Below are 9,892 nucleotides of genomic sequence, written 5' to 3' on the forward strand. Positions count from 1 at the left end.
TTCTCTGGAAGGATTTATTGTTTGTTCAGTAAGGTGGATGACCTGATGACATGATGTTTAGATTCAGACAGGATGCCGAGCATGGAGACAAAGTCCCAGAAATATGAGCAAACATGACCACATTTCTAAATGCCATCTGGATCTGGGTAGATAGACAGTAATGGTGTTTTTATTAGAATGGGCTTAAGTTTCATGGGTTGATGAAATGTGAAAAATACCCATACATAATTTAGCTACCGGTACATCCAGTGTGGCTTACACTCCATGCTTCCGTTTTACTCTCGACTTTTGTGCTCATATTTTTAACTAGAAGGTTTTCAGAAGGAGCAACCGAGAGACTGCTGCTCTGTGAACGAAAACTGAAGATTCACAAATCTAGAGGAAAAGCACCGAATACAAAGGAGATAACGGAGCCATTTTAAAGACAGACTAAATAACCGTATTTGATGAAATTACAGGGAAATGATGATCTGATAAGTGCTATTCTTACAGTAAAGCCCAGCAACAACTCAAATTGGGTAATGGATTTGATAAAGTGCTTCAACACCACTAATGTAAATTTACAAAAAAAAACTATTTTCTAAAGACTTTCACAAAGCAACAGAGATCTCACCTTGCACCAGAAGCTTACATGCATCATCTCAAAGTATGAGCGTAACGCACGAGTGTCAAGAGCAAAACATTCAGAGGGATAGAAGTGCAGAGCCAGCAGCTGATTCCTCAGAATAAATACAGATAATCAGCTCAGTCATAAATGTTTTAAACATGGCATAGGGGATCAGTTCAGTGGAAGTTTGCAGAACACAAATAACCTTTCCATGTTGAAATCATGACCAAATCCAGAAGAGAAAAAAGTAAAACTAAATATCGATCCCTCCTCTGAAGGTGGAACAGAGGAGTGACACGAAAAGCTCCTCAACACAGCAGCTTTGATTCTGTTGTTCTAATAAGAGCTGCTCTACTTGGTGACGGCATGGATCGCCTCCGCCAGGTAGCCCACGTTCCCGGAGGACACGCCCGCCATGGAGATCCTGCCGTCTTTGGTCATGTACACCGAAAACTCCTTCGTCAGGCGCTCAACCTGCAGAAAAAAAAAAAGAAAAGTGCAGCAGAGATTAAATGAGAGCTAAAAAAAAAAGGCAGAGGAGTCAAGGAGGCAGGCTTTTACCAAAGTGGTGCTATTTGGTAAGACTTGTGTTTTTCTTATTCTAATTTTTGATTTAATATCCGACAGTATGAACCAAAGAGGCAAGGCAAGTTTATTTGTGTAGCACATTTCAGTAACAATTCAAAATGCTGTACATGAACAAACCATACAGAGGAAAGCACAAGATAAGTTGGACTGAAAACTTAAGCAAATGATGTACCAGTGAACTACAAAAGATTAAATTTAACATTAACATTTAAAGGCAACTCTAGGTTTTCAACCTTGATTTAAAGAAACTCAGGGTTTCCGCACTTTTACAGTCTTCTGGGAGTTTGTTCCAGATAAGTGGAGAATAAGAACTGATCGCTGCTTCTCCATGTTTGTTTTCTGGATATGCAGAGTAGATTTGAGCCAGAGGACCTGAGTGGTCTGGAGGGTTGACACACTGATAACAACTCTGATGCATTTAGGAGCTAAGCCATTCAGAGATTTATAGACTAACAGAAGTATTTTAAAGTGATCAACCTTTTTGGCAGACCTGCGAAAAACACCACTGCAGTAATCAATTCGACTAAAGTTTCTCCACCTGCGAGTAGGGCTGTACAATTTTGCCAAAAATCTAAATTGTGACATATTTCAACCATAATTGCAACTGAGATTTAATTTTGACCTTTCTCTGCATTAATCACAAGCAAAAAACATGACCTGTAGATAAAGATGTTTGTAAACAAGGACTATTTAAGACAAGAAATTCAACTGTTTTTATTAGTGATAGAATTATTATTACTATGTCTACATATTTTATGTTATTTACCATTTTCATTTCGTTTATCATATATATTTACTCTTTACTACTAAGACGTTTTAAGGTTTTAGATCTCTCTCTTATATTTGCAGAAGGCCTGCAGAAAGCAGAGAAATATGTTGTGACTATGATAAGTGTTTTTATGAACTCTATTCAGCCATCTGGAGTGCTGCACTGTGTGAACTGCTTGGTTTTATCTGGAAGGTCACAGTTATTTTGCTTATCCCTACCCCTTAGATTCAAAATGGAACCAGGGATTCCCTTTCCTAATAAATAGAGAGGGGACGACGGATTTGCTTCAGATCGAATTTGGACATCTGTATTAAGCATCTCCGTTCGATCTCCTTGCAAGATTATTTGAAAACCCATCTCATTGTTGTCTCTCCTTGTGTTGTTAATGAATGTTTTAGGTGTTTGAACCTGACAATTAGTCAGAATATTATTATTCAAGAGAATATGAAACCTTTGGAAGACATAAAAAAAATACTACTAATCACGGCAATTTTATAAGATCACAAGCAGGTCTTGCTGTATGAAATAAATATATATATATATATATATATATATATATATATATATATATATATATATATATATATATATATATATATATATATATATATATATATATATATATATATATATATATATATATATATATATATATATATATATATATAAATAAAAAGAGGCAGTTTTGAGACTTTTACAGAGGACATGTCAGTAAAAAACACATTTTTCCAGCTTGTACCTGTTCGGGTTTGAGGCCTGTGAAGCAGAACATGCCGATCTGATCAATGACGTGCTGCCAGTTGTGGGAGGAGCCCTGCTGCTTCAGACCCGTCACCAGCTGTTCCCTCATCTTAATGATGCGGTTGGCCATGCCATGGACTTCCTCCAGCCTGCCAGCATCAACAGATCAAAGAAAACCCGTTAGGGAAAGAGGAAAAAAAATAAATAAATACACCTTTAGTTACAGTACAGCTACCAACAACTTTAATGTGTTTTCTTGAATTTTATGACAGAAACACAAAGCAGCAGATATTTGTTTTAGATGAAAGAAAATGAAACATTAAAATTTATCGTAAAAAAGTGGCAAAGGCCTCTACTCTGACACCCTGAAAAACATCCGACACCAACATTTACCTTCAGAACTCACCTAGTCAGTACCTTCCTGCTGTGTGTAATTTCAAACCATCATCAGAAAAACTACAAATACGCGGCCATCCAACTAAACTGACTGGTCAGGTGAGGAGAGGATTGACCAGATAAGCAAACAAAAGTCCCATGGTCCCTCTGGAGGAGCAGCAGAGATCCACAGCTCAGGTAGGAGAGTCTATGGACAGTCGTGTGCACCAAACCTGGCCTCCGTGGAAAACTCACGAGCTTGTAGAACTGCTAAAAGATGGCCACGAGAAGTCTAACCTGCAGTTCGTAACGGGCTACAGAGGCTAAATACAGTGGGGGAAACCCAGCTTGTGTCAGGTAGGCACATGATAAAAGTTAATATGAGAGCCTGGTGAGGCAGAGCCAGAGAAACGCTATTTTCAAAAGAAATTAAACACGACTGCAGTGTGGAAGCTTTTTGGATCTAAAACAAATGACGCCACCGGCTTAATTTGTTTAGGCCGGTAGGTCGACGGGATATACTTGCGTTATTAAGCCATTATCATATTAGTTGAAAAAAGGTCTCCAAATGACAATATGATGATTTATCACAATTAACTTTTAGAAAATAATATCGGCCTGCTAAATTTATTATTGTGACAGGCCTATTCATGCATTAAAATGGCTCTGTCTAAGTACAGACATAGATTTATGGCAAGACATCACACATGATCTCCATCCAATCTTATTTAACAAAAAGCCTGATTCTCCATATGTGCAAAGCTGGTAGAGATGTACCCCAGAAGACTAGCCGCTGTAAATGCAGTAAAAGCTGATGCCAACACCAGCAACAACTATTGACAGTGAGGAGCTTAGTACACGAGCATGCCACACTTTTAAGGTTTTTATTTGTGAAACACTTTCCTTCTGATTCACTATTAGAACTTATGGCGCTGGTCTATACCACAAAATCCAATGAATTACACGACGTATGTGACTGAAACCTGACAAAACATGGAAAGGCTCAAGTTGTATGACTACTTTTTCAAGGCACGGCACATCTAAGGTAGTTTTGTGTTAATGGAACACGTCAGTTCGGGGTGGAGGAAGTCGTACCAGAGAGAGCGCAGATCTGGTGTATTGAGAATGGTCGAAGCGATCCTGGCGCCGTTCATCGGTGGGTTGGAGTAAATTGGCCTGATCAGGATCTTGAGCTGGGACTCGACTCTCTTTGCCTCTTCCGCGTCGCTGCACACCACCGTGAAGCCTCCCACACGTTCACCTGTCATCCCCAAGAGAACCGGGTCAGATAAGCTCGTGACAGAGAAGCCTGTCTGTGACACTCATGGTAATCACCTAATACTGGGTTAAGATTTAAAGTTGGGAGCCAACTTCAACTCAGGATGCCTCCTAAAATAAATTCTACTAAATTTTACCACCAGGTGGTGACAAAACCCAATCTTTCATCTAAGTGCTGCAGTCCGCTGCCATCTTTATGCACGGGGGAGCCCGACTCACCGTACAGTCCCATGTTCTTGGCGAAGGACTGAGACAGCACGATGTTGTGGCCCGTCTCGATGAAGTGCCGGACGGCCCAGGCGTCACGATCGATGTCACCGCTGGCGAAGCCCTGGTACGCCATGTCGAAGAAGACCAGCAGGTTCCTTTTCTGTGGGGTTTGACAAGCAGATAAGAGCAACCTGTTAATATTTAAAATGTTGACACGACGGCTTCCTACTGCACGGCCCCTTATCTGAACGCAGGCCTTAGTTGGACCTAGATAACGGCACGTTTTATCAAGATGTCCCCAGAGTCCGAGCGAGGCGACCGTTTCTCACCTTCACAATGTCGGCTATCTCTTTCCACTGCTCTGGCTTGGGATCCACGCCGGTGGGGTTGTGGGCACAGGCGTGCAGCAAAATCACGCTCTTCTCTGGGATTTTCTGCAACACAAAACGAGTTAAATCAACATAAGAAGCGGTTCTGCCGGAGGTTTTTCCTTCCCGTTAATGGGTGGTTTTTCTTCCCACTGTCGCTTCATGCTTGCTCAGTATGAGGGATTGCAGCAAAGCCATGTACAATGCAGATGACTCTTCCTGTGGCTCTACGCTTCCCCAGGAGTGAATGCTGCTTGTCGGGACTTTGATGCAATCAACTGGTTTCCTTATATAGGACATTTTTGACCAATCTGTATAATCTGACCCAATCTGTATAATATGATTGAACTTGACTTTGTAAAGTGCCTTGAGATGACATGTTTCATGATTTGGCGCTATATAAATAAAATTTAATTGAATTGAATTACCGCAGACACGGGACACACAGGGAAAATCGGTGGCACTTCATCTGCTTTTTACCTAGTCTGAATCAAGTCATCCTCTAACTGACGATTACATCCGTGTTTCCACACCAACTATAGTAAAACCACTAAATTGGGTGGAGCTTGTAGGTCAGTTTCTACAAATCTTGTGTTTTGTGGCAATGATCTGAGGGTGAATTAGCATACAGCTTAAATCCTCTTACTGCGCTGAATAATGTGCCCAAGCATCACGTCGAGAAAGCCCCGCCCAGACTTACAGAGATGTCGTCAAGGGCTCCTTTGAAGTCGAAGCCGCAGGTGGAGGGGTCGTAGTATCTGTACGCTTTGAGCTGCATGCCGGCGTCTCTGAAGATAGGTGTGTGGTTTCCCCAGGAGGGTTTGGGCAGGTACACGTCATGTGGACCTGTATGGAACCGAGCCTGAGAAAAAAAAAAAAGATACAACAGTTCATACCGCCAGCCCTACCCTGCAAAACGGTCTCGCTTTACGCCGGCAGCGCAAGGAGGACTCACCAAGTAATTGCCCCCAATGCGCAAGGATCCGGTTCCTGAGATGGTCTGGACAGTGATGCTCTGTTGGGAGACAAATATCACAGCGCTGACTTGGACTGCGGTCACAATCCAACAGGCCGAGTTTTAGATTAGTTTGTCAGACACCACTACTCACTCTGCCACTCTTCAACACCTCACTGTCGCCTCCAAGCGCCAGCTGGGCGCAGGCCTTGGAAAACTCAGCCAGACCGCCAATGGGAAGGTACTCCTTATCCAGCTGTTTGGCTGCAATCAAAGCCTCCGCCTGGAAAACGGGCAAAGCGAAGTTAGAAAACTTAATTTTAAACTAACATTGTGGGAAAAAAAAAAAAATGACAGTCTCTCTGTTTAATTTTACCTTACGAACACAGCTGAGCACAAAAGGCTTCCCCATGTCATCTCTGTAGGCTCCTACACCGAGGTTCATCTTTTTTGGGTTGGTGTCCCGCTTGAAGGCCTCTGTGACCCCCAGGATGGGATCAGGGGGACCCATCTGCACTCCAGCCCACCATGAGCTGCACAGAAACAAATCAAACCCCATTAATAAGAGATGCTGACTGGACTGCAACTATTAAAAAAAAAAAAAAGGTTGTTTGGACACCATCCACCAAGCAAAGGTTTTACATTCATGAGTATAAACACCAAATCACCTTTACACAACAGTATTAGCAACGCTCCTGCCCAAGTTTTTCCCCTTCATGTGACCCCACTGATCTGGTGACAACACATGCAGCGTTTCAGGAAATAAAACATAATCCAATTAGCAGCTTCAAAGTCCAAAAACAGAAAAATCTGGCCGTAAAATACAAGCTGGTCCAGAAGTTCTTTCTTTCATTCACCCACTAGAACAAGTAAAGGAGAAGTGCTGCAGTGACAAAGAGACAGGGTTTTTAAGTGGATACTGAAAATGGCAGCGATGGTTCAGCAACAGCTTTACTGAGGGGATTTTAAGGACAGGGGCTTCAGCCCTGTAAGGGGGCTGGGATAAGACCTTAAGGATATTTAGAATGCAGGGGTCACAGCAGCCAGACAGGTGTTCAAAGATATGCATGAACAACAGACATGCAAGGTTTCCTTTCCTTGCACTGAAACTTTTATTCCTTATACAACCGTAGTTAGTTTCTAAAGTATTATACTCTTCTCCTGCTCCTATGGGACAAGTGTTATTTTGAAAGTTGGCTAGAAAATAAATTAGAATTTTAAATGCAAGAGCATGTCTGTTGTGTGAGAAACAAAAAAAAAAAAAAAAGTAGCATGTTATGTTGTGACCTTAGTTGCACTCGTTCCCTCATGCATTGTCTCAGGTTTCTTCTACTTTGTGAAACATCTGAACTTTGGAGCTAAATTTAGGAGAGAACTTTCTGCAAAGGGCAAAAGTCTAAAATTAATGGTCAAATGTGAAATGAATTTATCACCTTACAATTAAATTTCCTGCAAATAATTTAGGGGGAAAAAAAACAGCTTTCAAGGGCATTTATGTGCATAATTTAAATGTATTTTTTATGTAGTTGTTTAAACCGGCATTATATTCTGTGTTATCCATTTGGCCCATTTTTGTACCTGTTTTACATACTGCAAATGCAAAATTTACAAAGTGCAAGTGTAAATACCCAGACATAAAGCTAAAGTAATTAAAAATGTCCCTAAATGTTCTGAACAATACATAAAAGAACTCTAATACTGCAAATACAGACTGTCAGTGCAGAAAAATCGATGGGTCATGGTTAAAGCGGCTGTCCGGCTGTAACCTGCAGAGTAGGGGAACGCAAACTTTGCACAACTTAACTTCAGTAATCAATAGACTAAAGGCCTTTTGGCAAGATAAATGTTTATTTTTTGTTACTGTATGTCTCATTTAAGTATCCTGTTTAATGTGATATGTGTTTTATTGGAAGCAACAGCAAATGCAATCAAACTAAAACTGACAAATGGTCACTCAGATTAGCACATAAATGGAAAAATGTTGTTAAAAAAATCTAATTACTAATCTATGAAACAATACAAGGTTGCAAATATACATGAATTAGGGACAAATCACCTGGTGATAATAAGTCCCACTTCTTCATTTGTTGAACCTTTCCTGTTTATTTTTTATGGTATTGTTAACAAGACTTGGATTGATGTGAATGATGTGGATTGTCATCAAACAATCCACATGCACAAAACATCTTGATTGCTCTCTTATTAACATTAATTTCCATTCTGTTTTTTATACATTAATCCTCTATTGCCTTTTAATACATCTTTGAATTTAAAAGCCACGCATTTAAGATAATCTTGGTTTGATCGCACTAATTTAAGCATTTTATTGTTTAATACGCGCCACGATAAACTAAAAGTTTGCCCTCCAAACACGGCCCGAAAGGACGCACCGGCGTGTCTTCCGCCTCTTGCATTTAACCAATCAGAGACCAGAACTGGAAACCGCCCACCAATCAGCGGACAGAAGCAAAAAAGGTTAGCCAATCAACTCTCAGCGGTTGGTTAAATCGAGGAGCTAGCGTTACTCAAACCTCGTGTGGGGTTTAATGCAAATCCTCTGGTGAGATAGCTTTTTTAAATAAATAATAAAAATTGTTATTAAAAGGCAATTTAAGTGTTTTATTACAAAAAAAATAATAATTCGGGCTCCACACAGAGGTGCTTGTGTGCGCTGGATCAACCAACGTGACTTCCATCAAACCAGCTGTCTTTGTTAGCAACAGCCGCTAAAATATGAGTAATCTGAAACCAGAGGGGTTTCCCAGCGTCAAGATGGAGATTCGGCAAATAAAGTGTGAAGCTAGAGAGTCCAAACAAACCTGACGGAAGAAGAGAGCCACCGCACCGATGCCTCGGCGTAAGCAGACACCACACCGGGGCCTGCTGAAACCATTTGACCCCTGTCTGCTGCTGCTTAAGCGGACAACATGGCCCCAGTACCCAGCGACCTCCGGAGTTGGTTCATGAGATTTAGGAGTGAATGAGCAATCAAAGACGTATAATAATCTACCCGAAAGCGTCCTGTGTGAGGTGAAAATCCCCCTACGAGACGCAAACTGATACAAGTGCAAAACCTCACTGTTCCCAGTTGACGTGTGTGTCGGCTCGGGGGTGCAGTTTACCTGTTGCGGCTGGACAGAGCTCCCAGGGCCGGGGAGATGTTGCCCAGGCAGAGGATCACCTTGTTGGACTTGAGCAGGGCCATAGTTGCTGCGCTGCGGAGAGGAGCCTAGCAGGATGTGGAGTCGGACTGGACGTGAAGGACAGGGGACACCACGCTGATACGCCCACAATACGCGCTGACGTCACAACTTCTGTACCTTATGACGGTTGCCAGACCAACTATTAAGGCGCGTTACCGCCACCTGCTGGACTGGAGGGTAGACAGGAGAATCACAGCAAACAAACTGACTTTTTATTTTATTCATAGCTTCTCTAAACTTTCTACTTTCAGTTTTATATGCAATAACTCCATAAACACATGTTGCATGGTTACAGGTAGGTTGCAATGTTCACATAAACCTGTTGCATGTTTACCCGTTACTTTATTCAAACCTGTATGACCTATTCTGCGAAGTGAAATAATTGATTCTATTCTTCAGTTCCATCTTGCTTTTCAAGTATAGCCCAATTTGTTCTGAATTCTCTATAAATGTCATCCTGTATCACTTATGTCACAGTTTTCTGCCAAATCTTCCTAGAATAATTAGTTATTGCCATTTTATATTCAGCCTTGCATAATGGAATTTGAACGTCAACATTTTTAGATTTTAGTGCCTGCTTTGCCACAATGTCAACCAGCACCCAAACAAGTTCTACTGCTATCTTCTTTAGATGAAGTTTGAATAGAGCATGATAAATACGATTAATAATATCTTTTCTTTTTTAATTATTTGACTTAACCAATCTGCCATACTATCAGCCGGCATTACATTATTTTGATCATTCTGTTTTCCGTTCCAGTTTAAACTTATAAGTATTGCTATTAACTCTACTGTGTA

At 41.1% G+C, this 9,892-nt stretch overlaps 1 protein-coding gene across 1 annotated transcript; it reads right to left on the reverse strand.

Moving 5' to 3' along the window:
* Positions 1–9,154, reverse strand: got2b (glutamic-oxaloacetic transaminase 2b, mitochondrial). The gene is made up of 10 exons (XM_012853490.3): positions 9,014–9,154; positions 6,268–6,424; positions 6,046–6,174; positions 5,892–5,951; positions 5,637–5,798; positions 4,898–5,002; positions 4,578–4,728; positions 4,176–4,341; positions 2,704–2,854; positions 1–1,081 (listed from the first exon to the last, which is right to left on the reverse strand). Exons 1-10 carry the CDS (start codon positions 9,094–9,096, stop codon positions 959–961), a joined length of 1,287 nt encoding a protein of 428 aa, XP_012708944.1. The 5' UTR covers positions 9,097–9,154; the 3' UTR covers positions 1–958.
* Positions 9,155–9,892: the final 738 nt, after the last annotated feature.

The sequence above is a fragment of the Fundulus heteroclitus genome, chromosome 4 (genome assembly GCF_011125445.2).
Source record: "Fundulus heteroclitus isolate FHET01 chromosome 4, MU-UCD_Fhet_4.1, whole genome shotgun sequence".
NCBI lineage: Eukaryota > Metazoa > Chordata > Actinopteri > Cyprinodontiformes > Fundulidae > Fundulus > Fundulus heteroclitus.

What these genes read in the sequence shown, in the direction of transcription:
- got2b (XM_012853490.3), bottom strand. Translation starts at nt 9,096, where the DNA reads ATGGCCCTGCTCAAGTCCAACAAGGTGATCCTCTGCCTGGGCAACATC. An exon ending in TGCTCAGCTGTGTTCGTAAG is followed by an intron (nt 6,175 to 6,267) that starts GTAAAATTAAAC and finishes CCCGTTTTCCAG; the next exon opens with GCGGAGGCTTTGATTGCAGC. An exon ending in CAAGAACATGGGACTGTACG is followed by an intron (nt 4,342 to 4,577) that starts GTGAGTCGGGCT and finishes TGGGGATGACAG; the next exon opens with GTGAACGTGTGGGAGGCTTC.